General features: G+C 41.7%; 1 protein-coding gene across 1 annotated transcript in view; it reads left to right on the forward strand.

Moving 5' to 3' along the window:
• Window positions 1-19,072, forward strand: part of smarcad1b (SNF2 related chromatin remodeling ATPase with DExD box 1b) — a 120,232-nt gene that overhangs the window by 41,066 nt on the left and 60,094 nt on the right. Inside the window, exon 7 of the mRNA XM_084325267.1 lies at window positions 3,265-3,647. Within this exon, the coding sequence (XP_084181393.1) occupies window positions 3,265-3,647 (383 nt within the window). The remainder of the gene's footprint in view (window positions 1-3,264; window positions 3,648-19,072) is intronic.

Genomic DNA, 19,072 nt, shown 5'->3' on the forward strand with positions numbered 1-19,072 from the left:
TAGTAGAGGAGACAAAACGACGTCTAACTTAACTCTTAGTTGCCTGCCAATACGCAGCGTTCGGAAAAGCGAAATGAAACTAAATTAAATGGCCATAGTGTAACCGCAGCCTCAAAGTCTGGGGTGATGGTACACAAAGCAACTCTGAGGCTGTGCTCAATGTCCAATCTGTTCCTCTGCTTTGTCTTCAGCTGGACCAGAGCTGAGAAGCCACTTTCACAAAAATAGGTAGTGCTAAAAAAGAAAAGTGCAAACAAAAAAATCTATTTTATTCTTTTGTAATATTTTTTTATTATTTAAAAAAGAAAAAAAACACGCATCCGCGACACACTCAAAATGGCCCCACAACCCACTTTTGGGGCACGACCCACCAGTTGAGAAACACTGCTCTAGATAATATCTGTGTAGTAAAAAAAGAAGGTCAAATACATTAAATCATACCATACACACAGACATATAAAGACATACAGCCCATCCTATTGATGACCAGGAGTCTAGTGCATGTCCAAAACTGGGACTATGACTACTCTATATCCTGGCCTGAAAAGTTTGGGAACCCCTGCTCTATAGGAGACTGTGACTATTCACTATAGGAGACTGTGACTATTCTCTATAGGAGACTATTCTCTATAGGAGACTGACTATTCTCTATAGGAGACTATTCTCTATAGGAGACTGACTATTCTCTATAGGAGACTGACTATTCTCTATATGAGACTGTGACTATTCTCTATAGGAGACTGTGACTATTCTCTATATGAGACTGTGACTATTCTCTATAGGAGACTGTGACTATTCTCTATAGGAGACTGTGACTATTCTCTATAGGAGACTGTGACTATTCTCTATAGGAGACTGACTATTCTCTATATGAGACTGTGACTATTCTCTATAGGAGACTGTGACTATTCTCTATAGGAGACTGTGACTATTCTCTATAGGAGACTGTGACTATTCTCTATAGGAGACTGACTATTCTCTATATATGAGACTGTGACTATTCTCTATATGAGACTGTGACTATTCTCTATAGGAGACTGTGACTATTCTCTATAGGAGACTGACTATTCTCTATATGAGACTGTGACTATTCTCTATAGGAGACTGTGACTATTCTCTATAGGAGACTGACTATTCTCTATATGAGACTGTGACTATTCTCTATATGAGACTGTGACTATTCTCTATATGAGACTGTGACTATTCTCTATATGAGACTGTGACTATTCTCTATATGAGACTGTGACTATTCTCTATAGGAGACTGACTATTCTCTATAGGAGACTGTGACTATTCTCTATATGAGACTGTGACTATTCTCTATATGAGACTGTGACTATTCTCTATAGGAGACTGACTATTCTCTATAGGAGACTGTGACTATTCTCTATATGAGACTGTGACTATTCTCTATAGGAGACTGTGACTATTCTCTATAGGAGACTGTGACTATTCTCTATAGGAGACTGTGACTATTCTCTATATGAGACTGTGACTATTCTCTATAGGAGACTGTGACTATTCTCTATAGGAGACTGTGACTATTCTCTATATGAGACTGTGACTATTCTCTATAGGAGACTGTGACTATTCTTTATAGGAGACTGTGACTATTCTCTATATGAGACTGTGACTATTCTCTATATGAGACTGTGACTATTCTCTATAGGAGACTGTGACTATTCTCTATAGGAGACTGTGACTATTCTCTATAGGAGACTGTGACTATTCTCTATAGGAGACTGTGACTATTCTCTATATGAGACTGTGACTATTCTCTATATGAGACTGTGACTATTCTCTATAGGAGACTGTGACTATTCTCTATAGGAGACTGTGACTATTCTCTATAGGAGACTGAATATTCACTATATGTGGCTGTTTTCTACAGGAGACTGTTCTCTATAGGTGGCTGTTCACTATAGGAGACTGTTCTCTATAGGAGACTGTTCACTATAGGAGACTGTTCACTATAGGAGACTGTTCTCTATAGTAGACTGTTCTCTATAGGAGACTGTTCTCTATAGGAGACTGTTCTCTATAGGAGACTGTTCACTATAGGAGACTGTTCTCTATAGGAGACTGTTCACTATAGGAGACTGTTCACTATAGGAGACTGTTCTCTATAGTAGACTGTTCTCTATAGGAGACTGTTCTCTATAGGAGACTGTTCTCTATAGTAGACTGTTCTCTATAGTAGACTGTTCTCTATAGGAGACTGTTCTCTATAGGAGACTGTTCTCTATAGGAGACTGTTCTCTATAGTAGACTGTTCTCTATAGGAGACTGTTCACTATAGGAGACTGTTCTCTATAGGAGACTGTTCTCTATAGGAGACTGTTCTCTATAGGAGACTGTTCACTATAGGAGACTGTTCTCTATAGGAGACTGTTCTCTATAGGAGACTGTTCTCTATAGGAGACTGTTCACTATAGGAGACTGTTCTCTATAGGAGACTGTTCTCTATAGGAGACTGTTCTCTATAGGAGACTGTTCTCTATAGGAGACTGTTCTCTATAGGAGACTGTTCTCTATAGGAGACTGTTCTCTATAGGAGACTGTTCACTATAGGAGACTGTTCTCTATAGGAGACTGTTCTCTATAGGAGACTGTTCTCTATAGGAGACTGTTCACTATAGGAGACTGTTCTCTATAGGAGACTGTTCTCTATAGGAGACTGTTCACTATAGGAGACTGTTCTCTATAGGAGACTGTTCTCTATAGGAGACTGTTCACTATAGGAGACTGTTCACTATAGGAGACTGTTCACTATAGGAGACTGTTCTCTATAGGAGACTGTTCACTATAGGAGACTGTTCACTATAGGAGACTGTTCTCTATAGGAGACTGTTCTCTATAGGAGACTGTTCTCTATAGGAGACTGTTCTCTATAGGAGACTGTTCTCTATAGTAGACTGTTCACTATAGGAGACTGTTCTCTATAGGAGACTGTTCTCTATAGGAGACTGTTCACTATAGGAGACTGTTCTCTATAGGAGACTGTTCTCTATAGGAGACTGTTATCTATAGGAGACTGTTCTCTATAGTAGACTGTTCTCTATAGGAGACTGTTCTCTATAGGAGACTGTTCTCTATAGGAGACTGTTCTCTATAGGAGACTGTTCACTATAGGAGACTGTTCTCTATAGGAGACTATTCTCTATAGGAGACTGTTCACTATAGGTGGCTGTTCTCTATAGGAGACTATGACTGTTCACGTGGCGTGGCTTCTGTTTGTAAAGTGTGTGTGTTTATGTGTTTCAGCTGAGAAGGCCCGGACTACAGTCACACATCCCGCCCCTCCTCCCGTGTCCTCTAAAGCTCCTCCCCTCTCTGTGGCTCCTCCTACCAGCCACACCACCGCCTCCTCACCGGGGCGGCCCGTCGGGTCCAGTGCCGGCAGCTCTGACGGCGGCGGCTCCAGTGATGGTGACTTTGACCAGTCCGATGAGCACATGGAGCAGCTGGACTCGGAGGAGGAGGAGGAGGCGGGGCCTAAGAGGAGCGGGGAGGGAGAAGTGAGGGAGCAGATCCTACGTTTCTTCCAGGAGGCGTGTGTGGAGGAGCTCAGTCTGATAAACGGCTGCTCTGCGAAGAAAGCCCAGAAGATACTAGAACTACGACCCTTTAACAGCTGGCACCAACTGGTTAGACCCCTCTTTTTACTTGTTCTTAAATAAATGTGAAAATTAAATTAAATAAAAACTTTTTTTCTTTTCTTTTTTTTGAAAACCGCTACCGATATTTTCCGATATCAAATTTGTATGCCAATATCGGCCGATAATATCGGACATCCCTACTATATACCCTTTAATGACTGGGACCAACTGGTTAGACAGCTCTTTATATCACTATTATATCACTATAGACCCTTTAATGACCGGGACCAACTGGTTAGACTCCTCTTTATATCACTATTATATCACTATAGACCCTTTAATGACCGGGACCAACTGGTTAGACAGCTCTTTATATCACTATAGACTAGGGGTGTAACGGTACACGTATCCGTACCGAACCGGACCTTCGGTTCAGTAGGCGCTGTGTACCGAACGAATGCAACAGTACGTTAACCACTAACGGAACACACGTGCATAATCCACGTTTTTTTTGCATCCAAATTCACCCCTTCCCAAAATATATGTTTAATACAGCAGGGTCATTACTGAAATGCTGCGAGGCAACAGTGCTAACCAATGCACACAGTGCCACCCTATATATCACTATTATAAACCACTATATCACTATTATCGTTACAGACCACTATATCACTATTGTATTACTATAGACCAATATATGACTATTATATCACTATAGACAACTATATCACTATTGTATCACTATTATAAACCACTATATCACTATTATATCATTACAGACCACTATATCACTATTATGACCCATTATATCACTATAGACCACTATATCACTATTGTATCACTATGGACCAATATATGACTATTATATCACTATAGACAACTATATCACCATTGTATCACTATTATAAACCACTATATCACTATTATATCATTACAGACCACTATATCACTATTATGACCCATTATATCACTATAGACCACTATATCACTATTGTATTACTATGGACCAATATATGACTATTATATCACTTTAGACAACTATATCACTATTGTATCACTATTATAAACAACTATATCACTAGATCACTATCACTATTATATCACTAGTATAAACCATTATATCAATAGTATAAACCATTATCACTATTATATCACTATAGACCACTATATCACTATAGATTTGATTAGATGCAAATGTATTGCCATTATACAGCACGAGTACAGTACAACGGAAATAGGTTTGGCATCTAACCAGAGTGCAAATGTAACAGTAAAGTTCAACAGCAATATACATGTACAGGTGATTGAACTGGGTACAAAATATACAAATTACTAGTAGTAACAGATTATGGGAGAGGGACTCTCCTCCCAGTAACAGATTACTAGTAACAGATTACTCTGGCCCTATGGGAGAGGGACTCTCCTCCCAGTAACAGATTACTAGTAACAGATTACTCTGGCCCTATGGGAGAGGGACTCTCCTCCCAGTAACAGATTACTAGTAACAGATTACTCTGGCCCTATGGGAGAGGGACTCTCCTCCCAGTAACAGATTACTAGTAACTAGGGATGTCCGATATTATCGGCCTACCGATATTATCGGCCGATATCGGCATTAAAATGTGATATCGGAAAATATCTGTATCGGTTTTCAATTTTTTATTTAATTTCATTTTTTTTTTACATTTCTATAGAAATGATGTCCGATATTATCGGCCTACCGATATTATCGGCCGATATCGGCATTAAAATGTGATATCGGTTGATATCGGTATCGGAAATTAAGAGTTGGACAATATCGGACGGTATCGGTAAAAAGGCCAATATCGTGCATCCCTATTCCCTACTAGTAACAGATTACTCTGGCCCTATGGGAGAGGGACTCTCCTCCCAGTAACAGATTACTAGTAACAGATTACTCTGGCCCTATGGGAGAGGGACTCTCCTCCCAGTAACAGATTACTAGTAACAGATTACTCTGGCCCTATGGGAGAGGGACTCTCCTCCCAGTAACAGATTACTAGTAACACATTACTAAAATGGACCTGTAGTGACCTGAGGGCATGCGCTGGAATAAGTGGTGTGCTGCTGGGTGGGAGGGATCGTTGACTATTTTACCAGAGCACCTTGCATGGTAGCCTCCGCCATCTGTGTGTGGGAATGTGTGAGTAAATGGGTGAATGTGAGGCATACATTGTAAAGCGCTTTTGGATCAAATGCGCCATATAAATGCAGTCCATTTATAGTTGTCACCCGGGGGCAGAGTCCCCATAATGGAATGATTCATTTTCCACAGAAAGCTTTTTGATTGACTGAGCGTTACCGTGGTTTGAAATGTGGATGTGGGCGCGGGACACTCGTTCCTCCTGTTATCTGTAACAACTGACCTCTAGATTGTGCTTGACACCAACATGATTTCATTCCCCCCCTGGGATTAGGTTCCTTGGGGGCACTTTCCCATAATGTTAACTGCAGGCCAAACGTCTCCAGATATAGGTGCCACATCCGAGTCGCCCGGTGGCCATGAAAGAGCAGAACATGTCCTTGACTATTCAGATTGAAATGGAGTTTTCTTTCCATCAAGCCTATTCAGCCGTAAGCCTCTTTCAACACTTACTCAAATCCCTCTCAAGTTCCAGATCTACTTTCTTGAATCCATTTCAACCTCATTTCACATTTATCACATGCTTAGTCCTTTTAATCAACTCTTTAACCCTCTTCTATGAGCCTGTAGAAATCGTCGGAAAGGAGAAACGCCTTTCTATCTTGCGACAACACCAAGCCGTGTGTCATTTATTATATTTTTAGCACAAGTGACAGCTGTCAGATCTATGCCGTGCTAGTCTCCGACAGCCCGTAGTAAACAAACATTTTATCAATGACATTCCACCAGCGCGTCTTCTCCAAGCCCAACCCCAACCAACCTCCTTAAAGTGACAGTGCCCCATCAATACATCAAAACAATACAATGGTGAATTATGTCCATAGCACCCACTACATACGTCCCCCCAGAATTCATCATAACAAAAGAAGTCAATGAACAGGAGGGCGGAGAACTCTGCCATAACGGCTCCGCCTGACCCCTGTAGCGGGCGCCATCCACTTGGGGCTGGATTACACCGGTATGGCGGCAGACCAGGCTACCGACCCTGAAGTGCGAGATTTCAGGTCAGCCACCTCAAGCCTGCGGTTAGAGGATGTGGTTTTTGACAGCGCTGGCACCACACTCCTGTGTGATGTCTCTATGGGACAGCCCCGCCCCATTGTTCCCACAGGATGGAGGCGGCGTGTTTATGACGCTGTCCACAGCCTCTCCCACCCGGGAAAGAAACCTACACAGAGACTAGTGTCCGCCAAGTTTGTCTGGCCTGGGCTTAGGAAAGATGTGAGAGACTGGGCTGACTCCTGTTTGGAGTGCCAGCGCGCTAAAGTGTACCGGCACACCAAGGCCCCCCTGCAGCACTTCCCTGTACCTGAAAGGAGGTTCGACCACGTGAACGTTGACCTAGTGGGCCCCCTGCCCCCCTCACACGGCTTCAGTTACCTCTTTACTATGGTAGACAGGACTACCCGTTGGCCAGAGGCAGTTCCACTGTCAGCCACGACGTCCGCCGAGGTGGCATGGGCCTTTATTGGAACCTGGGTCGCCTGGTTTGGCACTCCAGCCGACCTCTCTTCAGACCGGGGCCCACAGTTCACGTCCGAGCTCTGGAACACGGTCGCCAAGAGCCTGGGCGTGAAGCTACACCGGACTACGTCATACCACCTGCAGGCCAATGGGTTATGCGAGCGCTTTCACCGCTCAATGAAAGCAGCAGTTTGGGCCAGCCTTACTGACAGCGGCTGGGTCGACCGGCTCCCGTGGGTCATGCTTGGTCTCAGGACGGCCCCCAAGGAAGACCTTCAGACCTCCTCAGCCGAGCTGGTTTACGGTCAGCCTCTGCGGGTGCCAGGGGATTTCATCCCTAACATTACGGCCCCCTGGTCTGCAGCCCAGCAGCGGACAGCGCTTCTGGAGAAGGCTAGGGTATTCACACCGGTCCCCACCTCACAGCACGGCCTCCCCCGGTCGCACATCATTCATTTATCATTTATTTTCAAGATTCAAGAGATGTATTAGTCACATACATACACGAGACATGTAGTGAAATGAAGGTGGCCATGTCCGCCTTGATTGTGCAAAAAATACAAATAATAATAGAATAAAATAGAATAGATAATACATAGACATAATAAAATGTACTAAGATAAAATACTATACAATGCTAAGCTTACGAATGAAAGGTAATGAGTCCTATATACTATACAATATACAGTTATGTAACTATACTACCGTAAATCCTCTAATAGTGGAGGGTACTCGAATAAAGGACGGGCCTCTTATATAAGCCGGGGGTTCGATACATGCAGACAAATACAGGCCGGCTTCCAATACAAGGTAGCAAAAAAAGGTTTTTATTTAAATTTTTCGTGCCGTGATATAGAATGAGATAAACTCTTGCCAATGCAAATTAAGTGCTGCCTCTACATTAACAGTTTGAGTGCCAGCCATTAACATGGGAAACATGGTTAAATGCCAGGACCCACTTCAATGATAGCGTTGTGAACGCATAATCTCTGTCTTAAATTATGGCTATGTGTCTAATCTGCCTGTCGTTTATCAATGACTTGTTTGCAGTCAACATTGTCGAAACAGATTGTTTTTTAATCGGTTCATTTTCGTTTTATAGCATTTTGAAAAGTCCTAGTTTTTCAGGAAATTATTAGGGCTGACCTTCGAATATTTTTTTGGCAATCGAAGCTTCGGGGCCGAGCTTCGATTTTAATTCGAAGCTTTGAATAAAAAAAAATTTATAAATTTTTTTTCTTTTTTAATATTTAATTTTATTTTTTTTTTAATCTTATGTTGTGGGACTTGTACAGCACTTTGGTAAACTTTGTTGTTTTTAAATGTGCTTTATAAATAAAGTGGATTTGATTAATGAATTAAGTAGCCCCTTTCGTGACTGTGACGCAGCCAACACGGCTGTGTGATTTAATTCAAGGTGGATCGCTGTTGTAGTTTGAACAACTTCAGATTTCATGGGAACTACCAATCCCCCAAATCAAGAATGTTTAAGATGAATGAAGTAAGATTTAGATTATTTGAAATATGGCCTGTGTAGACTAAACTATGCACAGAATTATGTCAGTCTACAAGGTCCGGATTCTACATGGTCCGGCAATGTAGACCTTGTAGACTCCACTACAGACCAATTATCAGTGAATGTTCATGCATTTTTAAGAAGGGCTACTTCCACAAAAAAACTAAGAACTCACCAAAACATCTCAGTAGCACCTTATCTAAATGTTCTATTTCATATATGGAGATTCATATTTATTTATGTATTGCATGCATTTCTACATTTTATTTCCTATTTTGTTTATTCATCCCAGTATCTTTCTTTCTTTCATTTAGCTGACGCTTTTATCCAGAGCGACTTACAAGTTCTGTATGACAGGTCATCAGGAAGGATACAACTCTATCAGCTGAGTAACAATATTCATCTAAGTGTTGCGTGTTACAGTGTAGGTTAGTTTATTAGGACAAGTGCATGATAGTAAGGTTAGTTAGGGTTAGATTCTTTTTATTTAATTTTTTTAATTTTATTTCAGATAATGGTTGAAGAAGTGCATCTTTAGTCAACGGCGAAAGATTGGACGGGATTCGGCTGTCCTAACTGGGGTGGGTAGTTCATTCCACCATTGTGGGGCAAGGACTGAGAATAGGCGTTTAGGTGGTGTATATGTGTTTGAGGATGATATCCTTCAAACAGGCAATAGTGATGATATAATTTGGGCAGTGCTGAGCTGGGTTACTTTTCTCCAGTGTATTTGTCCCCCGGCCCCACCCAATGGCCCCATGCACACACACACACACACACACACACACACACCACACACACCGAAGTAAAAATTAAAATTTTGATTTTTTTTTATTATTTCTTTTTTACTTCGATTTTTTTTTAATGTTCGAAGCTTGTGCCATCGAAGTATTTAAGACAGCCCTAGAAATTATATAGATTCCGTGATGAAAGGCATTTACTGGAATATTCTAGCATACACAAAAACGTTGTCATTTTTCTGCCTATTTATGAATCGTTTTCAAATAAACGCTAGATTATCGATAGTATATGTGTACTTATGCACGCTATAGAGGCGGGCTGAAAAATCTATTCTCTCATTTCCTCATCAGCGATCACAGCCACACACACGCTCACGCATAGGGCAAACGCTTATATCTCTGTGAAAACAGCTCTGATTATCCTAAGACTGGTAAAATAAATTCCTTACCTGAGATCAGATGTTATCCAAAAAGATTATTCCAATTCCTGATTGCCATTCCAAATATCGATCACGCTTATTGATTACAGTGTTGGGTCCTGTAAATACATAATCCACCTGTTTTCCGGGCCGGCGAGCACAATAGATCCTTCAGTTGGCTTGAGGGAAAAGTAAAATGAGCAAACTGGCCACCCCCCCTGCAGCAGTGTAAAGTAATGGGGTGCAGTACCACAGGGAGAGACGATAGGGGGCGGTATCTTCCCAATTGAGCTCAGAGAGACTCTGCAGCACTAACCCGAGACTCGATTGATGAAATATTAATTGAAATCGCCAATAAAAACGACAAACAAACGCTATATAGCGTCAGGGGCACTCAAAGGTCGGCATGAACTAACGACAAAACGCGTCCGTGGCACTCAATGTGTTAACGTTTCCCTCGCGTTAGCATTAGCGTTAGCTAACGTTGTCATAGCCAGATCTGTGGTGTCAGCTGGATGACGTTGGCTTTGTTTGCAAACGTTGGTTAACGTTCGCTATCTATATGGCGTTGGCAGGCGGGGCTGGCGTTGTCCAGTTGACATTACAGATCATGATGGCTATGATAGCGTTAGCTAAAGCTACTGCATGTTATCATCAACTCGATTTGACTGAGGTAAGAGTCGAGAAGGTACCACACGCTAAATCGTCCCCGGACCCCGCAACCTATAGACAGTTCCAACTTCAGTGTGTGAATTACGTTAATCCACCACAGTTTCACCCTGACAAAGCAAATACTCATGTGATCTGTATATGTTTATGTCTAAATAAAATCAATCAATTACAATTGGCCAGTTTGTGAAATTAAGGCCCGCCTCTTATATAAGCCTCTCTCTAATAAAGGCCTGGTGCTCTTTGCAGCCGAGGTAAATACAAGACCCGTCCTATATTTGAGGATTTACGGTATACTAACTATTCTAACTATACTATACAAAAACATACATTTATGTTTTTTAAAGTGACCTTTGCTTTTTCCTAAAGTGACGTGTGTGTGTGTGTGTGTGTGTGTGTGTGTGTGTGTGTGTGTGTGTGTGTGTGTGTGTGTGTGTGTGTGTGTGTGTGTGTGTGTGTGTGTGTGTGTGTGTGTGTGTGTGTGTGTGTGTGTGTGTGTGTGTGTGTGTGTGTGTGTGTGTGTGTGTGTGTGTGTGTGTGTGTGTGTGTGTGTGTGTGTTCGTTCGTGTTCATGTGCGCTTGTGTGTGGAGAGATTTATCACTTTTGGACTAACTACCTGCATAGAAGACCCATCAAAATCCTACCAGAACCTATGTACTATCAAACCCCATGTACTGGCAAGAATATTTACACCTAAGGTCACTCCACCATTGCCTTCTACGGATCCAGCGTGCGTTTGAGGCAAGAGACCGGCACGCACACGTAGACACTGCTGAGAACACAACACAAAGAGACAGGCACGCACACAGAGGACACACATACACCAAAGAAGAGACGTACGTCTTTGACACACAGACAACACGCAATATTAGACACATATAACGATTAATGGATTGAAACCCTATACACACGCTGAGCGACATCACAATAAACAACCACACACACACGCGCACATCTCATGAAACAACCCTACTTTGTGACGGTTGCAACCAGATACTCGGGAGCAACACAAAGCCTCATGATCAAACCACATACACACACACATCCTCACTGTATCAATCAAACTGAGACTGCGCCCAATGTTGTATCAGTCACGATTGACGTGCAGCGAAAATTGGATGTGCGCACCAATGTTTTGTCACGATTGACATGGACTGCCCAGCGTGGTTTCCGGCGTGCCTGGCGGTTGAGGTTGTAAGTTGTCGGCTACCGCGGACGCAGCACCGCGCTTACTTGTCTGTTTGCTTGCCATGTTTGTCACAAAAATATTATACTGTCGAAATCATCAATTAAAAGGAAAAAAAGACTAGTGAGGGCATTACAAGTGTTAGTTTGTAAAAGTTAGGGGAGCAGTTGCGAATGTGTGACCTCACTCCATGACAGCCCCGCCCCTCTAAATGTAGTATTGTTGATGTAGGTTCTGTCAGATATACTAATTCATCATCTGCATAAAGTGATATTAAAAGTGATATATAAAATGTGTATCTCCCTGATCTATAACCATTGACTTTGACAGCAGCCTGCAGAGATTAATAGTGTTTGTATCCAAATCAATCATGTTGGGGCCAAATCTGCACTGTTTAAATGTTTTAATTGCCGTGATACCCGATCAAAATGCCTTCTGAGCATCTAGGGATATAATCATTGATTCTGATTTCTCATCTTTTTAGTGGGATATTATGTTAAGTAGACATCGTAAATGATCTCCATAATATCTTCCAGTGATAAATCCAGTCTGGTCTAGATCAATCATTTGAGTGATTATCTTATTAACTCTAACGTCTAGCCAAGATTGCTATTAGTATACGTAGGTTCCCGTTCAGCAGTGGTATCGATTCAAATGCATGATGGTATGCTTTTAACAACAATAATTGTATTCTCTGTACTGTATTAGATGATTGCTCTTTTCTCAATCTAAGACTCTACTTGGGTTAATCGCAGAGACGAATCGCATGCATGCATCGCATGCGTGCCGATTGATGACCTCTGAGCAGGTCCTAAATTATTATTTACTTGCCCTCTTGCCATATCCATAATACCGTTGGTTAGTGAATCTTAAGCTTCCCTCAATCTTATCCGACAGCAGGCTATTGAGTTCTCGTGTTTAGGTTATTTATGAGATTGGTTGATTCTTTACGTTTATACTCTTTTATTCTATTTCCCAATTCTCGCTGTTTAGCTTCTTTCTTTTCCTAGCGCATGTAAAAGAAACAATGCAGCCCCTAATGTACGCTTTAGCACAATCCCGTAGTATAAGGGGTGATGTTTCAGATGAGGTATTGGGGTATTTTCAGCGACTTCGGGTCATTGAGAAGCGCTATATAGGTAAATGAAATGAATTATTATTATTATTATTATTATTATTATTATTATTATTATTATTATTATTATTATTATTATTATTATTATTATTATTATTATTGGTATCTAGATATTTCTTGATCTCTGTTGTGACGAAGAAGGGAAGAGGGGAAATTCCTCATCATTAACACATCCAGTGCCGTTAACGTAGATCTACGTTTCTGTGGCCCAGCGGTTGAGTGCCAGAAACGTAGATCTACGTTTCTGTTTCGTTATTTCTTTTATTTGCTATTGCCATTCATAATCCATCGAGGCACCTTGTGTAGGCTGTCCATAATGTGTCTGAGATCCAAACGGCCAATACCGCCGCCTAACGCATTGCGGCCGCTATTGCACTCCATTTGAAACGATGTGGTTTGTTTTCTCGGCCGAGCTGCGGCGTGGGGGCGGGTTCTAAACATTTCACTAAAACTCTGTTTTCGCGTCTTTTCCTGGGATTACTCAGAATCACTCAAACTATACTCATATTCACCATGGTATAAAACGGAAATGTACGGATGAAAAATTATCTGTTTTTTGCATGTTGACCGGAAGAAACTCACTGACAATCGACAACGTTATTAGATCCATAGCTATAATATTTAATAGTTTCAGCACTGAAAACACTGCATTAAGGGTGCTCCAGTAGCACACCATGTTACCGCGCTCGCGCGGGACTCCGTGCTGCGTCACGGATCTGGTTGACTCCGAGTTCGATTCCCGGACTCGCCGTCATTTGCCGAATGTCTCCCCCTGCTCTCTCTCCCGTTTCACCCTACAACTGTCGGTCATGCTTGACCAGGAAAGCGATAAACGCTAAAAAATAAAGTTAAAAAAAAAAAAAAAAAACCACTGCATTATCCCCAATTGAACAGAGTGCTGGCACTGACGGCCCACAATGCCCCCTGCTAAACGGCACTTGATGTGTTAAGGAGGGATGGATTCAGTCTCCATTGTTTGGATGTTGGTATATGGCCTATATCCCACTTTAGTGCGACAGGTGCATGGTCAGACATATTAATAGGCAGTATCTCAATGTCCTCTATCCTATGTAACTATTTTAGGTAGGGGAGAATAAATACTCAGTCCTTGAATAGGACATGTGTCTGCTTGAAGAGAAAGTGAAGTCCCTACTTGCTTCTCCATACACCCACAAGGCCTGCTTCTATGGATTTGCATTTGAGCATTCTGCTCATTCTAGATGAAGCCGCTTTAGAGGCAGGTTGTCCATCCATTAGCTGTGATGTCACAGTTACAGGGTTTGCACAAGGTCCTTGAAGTGCTTAACCTCTTAAGCCTGACAGGGGCGGTACCAGTCCCAAATCAATCTGTCTAGACTGTATGACATAATGTTTCATTTCCCCCCAAATGTATCCAAGAGTAAACATCCCAACCATGTCACAACAGCAGTCATAGTGTATATTTTCAGCAATACGTTTGTTTACCAATAGGTTAAAGTGTTATTAGTGAGATTTTAGTTTTTGAAATGTGATATGTCTCGGGATACTCGGGATATCACAAAACTGAACGTTATTGTCATAGATTGGAGCGCAGTTAGTGTGTCTACCTTCTGTGAACATTTAGCAACCATCTGTGTTGAAATCCGATCCAAAATGGCGGAGCCATATCCATTCTAAGAATCGAATGGCAGAATTCAGTACTGTATCTACAAAACCTTCTGTTTAATCATCTTCCCTTTATTAATTTCCTTAGATTTGTACACGTGATCTCAAGAAGGTACTGAACGAGCTCACTGTTAAAGATGCAAAGAAAAATCATAATTCATATTCTCCTTTGTTTCATCACAATTTTAATACTTTAATCGCCATGGGTTAAATTCATAATTTACCATCCCTCGCCAGCTCTATTTGTCTATGGAGAAGTTCCCCTTCTTTGCAGGGCTATAACTTTTTAAATTCTATTGCTACATTGCCATTATTATGGCCCATTCAATGTCCTATATGTATTGTTCAGGGTGTAGCAACGTTAAACTTTTTCATTCACATATTCATACTAAAATATGGTCTAAAGTATAAGTATGTTTTTATCGTTTTCTGCAGCTTTCTTCAGAACGTGATTTATAGCCCTAAATGCATTATATTGATGATCAAATACAGTTTGGTAGGAATCTGTGCGAGATAAAAAGTTTCAACTGGACGTGGTTCTAGAAGTTTCTACGCATCATCTGATGATGACCGGATGGGCGGGGGATCGTTTATAATTCCATGGGCAGCGTTAGATGATTCATCCAGAGTGGGTCATATGTTCATCAGATCAGTTAGTATAGAATACGTTAGAAAATAACGCTGAATCTTAGCGTGGCTTCCTCGCGCCGCTCGCAGATGAGCGTGGAACAGATTTTTTCTATTATGGGATGTAGAAATGCCCGATCCATTTCCAGGTTGTATAATAGTATATACGTCCAAATAACGTTGTTTATTGAGTTAGGGCGAGCGATCTATTATCCAGTGTTTCAAGATGGAGTCGCGGGAGCTATAGCGAGTGGCCGGACCACATTTGGATGAGTACTACCGGTTCAAAGGTTAATATCCGGTTGGCGATCTGCCGATCGGCCACCAGATGGCGCTCTTGAACCGCTAGAGAGTTGAGAGGAGATCAGCAGTGTGTCTCAGGGCTCCGGAAAGGAAATATGATTTCGATGACAGATTTTTGAAATATTGACATCAAAGACGAGTTACGGCGTCTTCGGCAGAATGAGCATGGCTCGGAATGACGTGAAAACTCGTTCCCGGCGATCAAGTGTTAAGCAAGCCTAGTAATTGACACAATATTTCTGACACTGGGAATACATTCCATGAGATCCATCGATGCCCCTCGATATCAAGAACATGCAAATGGACCTTGTAGAAGTGGAGCAATCTACCATTTACTTAGGTGTGTATTTAGGCGGATTTTCAGAAAATAGGGCTCGGGCCTATTGATTGATTGATTGATTGAAAAGTTTATTAACAGATTGCAGAATGGGTACAGTACAGTACAGCTCAATACATACAATTGTTAAGGGATGCAGACCAGAGAAAGACTTTCGTCTTGTTTACATCAGGGTCCCCCATTTTCAATTCATCATAACATATATGACATACAGATAGACAGTACTGCTACATCTATACATTTATGACATATCAGATTTGCAAATACAGTACTGTTTGTGATACAAAAGTGTCCAGAAAAGGAGTGTATATACATTTGGCGTAGAAAACTGTACATTGGAGGAGGTTGGTTGGGTGGGGTGGGGTTGGGTGGGTTGGGTGAGGGCTGTACACTGGAGGTGGGGGGGGGGGGGGGGGGGGGGGTAGGACACACACACACATTTTACACTGTACATTGGAATATTGACAAAGCCTTACTTGGTCATTTACTGTACAACTAGGTTAGGACATTTGTAGGGGCCAGTTTCGAATTGCAGTCTCACGTAGATGTTTTTTGAGAGTGTTTTTGAAAGTGGGTAGTGATTCACATTCCTTTACAGCTTTAGGTAGGGCGTTCCACATTGATGTGGCATAATTGCGAAACGTGTTTAGTCCCTTGTTTGAGCCGAATCTGGGTTTTTACATGATTTGTGGAGCTCCCTCTGGTGTTGTGATCGTGGTATTCACTGACCTTTGGGAAGTATTTTGACATGTACATGGGTACCTTGGTCGCGTAGTGTATCTTGTAGACCAGGCCCATTGCAAGTTGCTGTACTCTGTCGTCTACTCTAAGCCTTCCTAGGTTGTCAAAGTGGGCAGGGGTGAGGTGGGTTCTAGGAGTCAGGTCAAGTAGTAGTCTGACTAGCTTGTTTTGAGATGTTTGTAATTTGTTTTTAGTGCCTTTGAGGTGCTTTGGTACCATGAGGTGCAAGCATAGTCGTAGTACCCTTGAATGAGTGCTCCTGCTAGAGTCTTCAGGGTATTCTTGTTTACCAGAGAGAGAGATCCGGTACAAGAATCGCGTTCGTTGGTTGACTTTTTTTTATTACATTGGATGCCATTTTGTCACAGGAAAGATTAGCCTCTAGGATGGAACCCAGGTAGGTAATTTCATCTTTCCTTGTGATAATATTGTCACCCACTGTAACCGAGAAGCCGTCGGTCTTGCTAAGTTTGTTATTTGAACCGAAGAGAATGGACTCTGTTTTGCCCATGTGTAATGATAGTTTGTTGTCGGCGAGCCATATGCAGATTTTGCCTAGTTCCGAGCTGAGGGCTTTTTCAACCTGTAACTTGTTCTTGTCAGAGACCAGCAGGGCTGAGTCGTCCGCAAACAGGAACAAGTTGCAGTCACAAGCTGACGACATGTCATTTGCATAAATTAGGAATAGTAGCGGTCCTAGTATGCTTCCTTGTGGAACACCACAGCTCACTGTGAGGGGGGGGGGATAGGGTACCGTTTACTTCCACCATCTGTTCCCTCCCCTCCAGGTAGGATTGTATCCAGCTCACTGATAAACTATCAAAACCAATTGCTTTTAGCTTGTCAATCAGAATGGTGTGATTGACAGTGTCGAAGGCCTTTTGTAGGTCCAGCATGACCATGCCGCAGTATTTGCCCGCGTCCACCTCTTGTTTGATGTGGTCGTTCAAGTAGAGAAGGCATGTGTCAGTGGAGTGGGATGTTCTGAAGCCAGATTGGATTCGTAGATTAGATTTTTTCCGCGAGGTACTTTTCGATCTGTTCGTATACTATTTTTTCCATGACTTTCGAGATGGATGTAAGGATAGAAACAGGGCGGTAGTTACCGGGTCTAATTTGCTGCCCTTTTTGTGCAGGGGTTGTACTCTTGCAATTTTGAAGTCCTTGGGGACGTGTCCCTGTTTTATGGAGAGGTTTATTATGTGTGTGATGACTGGGGTGATGGCTGCTGCTGAGTCTCTGAGGAATTTGGAGGGGATGTTGTCATGGCCAGTGGCCTTGTTTGGTTGGAGGGCGCTCAGTTTTTTGAGTACCTCATCTGTAGTTACCATTTCCAGTTTGAAGTCGTCTTTGTGGACGCCTAGGTTCTTGTAGTATGCTACTATGTGTTCTACCCCATACTGCCCTGAGTGGGAGGGTAGTTTGTTTACCAGTGTTGTGGCTATGTTTGTGAAGAAAGTGTTTAAGTAATTGGCTACATCCAGCTTGTCTGTGATGAGCGTGTTGTCCGTCTTTATGTTTATGTTTGAGAACCTGGTTTTGAGTTTTTTACTGCAGCCTAGTTGATTGTTGAGTAATTTCCAAAGTTCACGTGGTTTATTTTTGTTTTCCTCGGTTTTGTCATTGATGAAATTCTTTTTAGCAGTTTTGATCATGGAGTTTACGTCATTTCTTAGTCTGTTTCTTTTTTAGTTTGAGTTCAGTCACGTGGTCTTGGAGTTCACTGCTCGTGCTTTTGGTAAGCTTTGACTGACTTTTACGAAACTCAGAGCATTTTTTGTCTCTGGCTTTCATAGCGGTCAGTATTTCAGTGTGCATCCATGGCTAAGAGGTTAAAGTGCTAGATTTTTTAACAACAAAGTCAAGGCCTGGAATTCTTTGAAACAGCCAATTTTTTTTAGCAAGGTGTTTAAATCAACCATTCGCATTGACCGTTTTGTTCATCCATGATAAAATAGTTCTGAATCAAGAAATATAATTTTTTTATCTAAAGTGTAACAAATTGTCATTGTTTTAAGCCATAAATATTGGATCCGATTTTTCCCCAATAAAAAAAACAGTATTTAAAAGTGAATTGTATCCTTTTAAATGCCCTTTTAACCCTTTATCTGCCAGGGATTATTCGGATCTTAATCCCCTCTCTGCCACCACCATCTATGGAGATGTTCCCCTTCTTTGCAGGGCTATAACTTTTGAAATTGTATTGCTAAATTGACATTACTATGGCCCATTCAACATCAAGTATCTATCGTTTAGGATGTAGCAACGTTCTACTTTTTCATTCACATATTCATACTAAAATACGGTTTAAAGTATAAATATGTTTTTATCGTTTTCTGCAGCATTCTGCAGAACACGAGTTATAGCTATAAATACATATATTACATCATCAAATGTAGTTTGATACCGATTGACGTCATATTAAAACTTTCAATTGTACAAGGTCCTAAAAGTCCTGCCTCATCATCTGCTGGTGACCGGAGGGGGGGGGGGGGTTTATAAGTCTGTGGCTGACGTTAAATCATTT

Source organism: Notolepis coatsorum (assembly GCF_963971535.1).
Source record: "Notolepis coatsorum genome assembly, chromosome: 11".
Classification (NCBI taxonomy): domain Eukaryota; kingdom Metazoa; phylum Chordata; class Actinopteri; order Aulopiformes; family Paralepididae; genus Notolepis; species Notolepis coatsorum.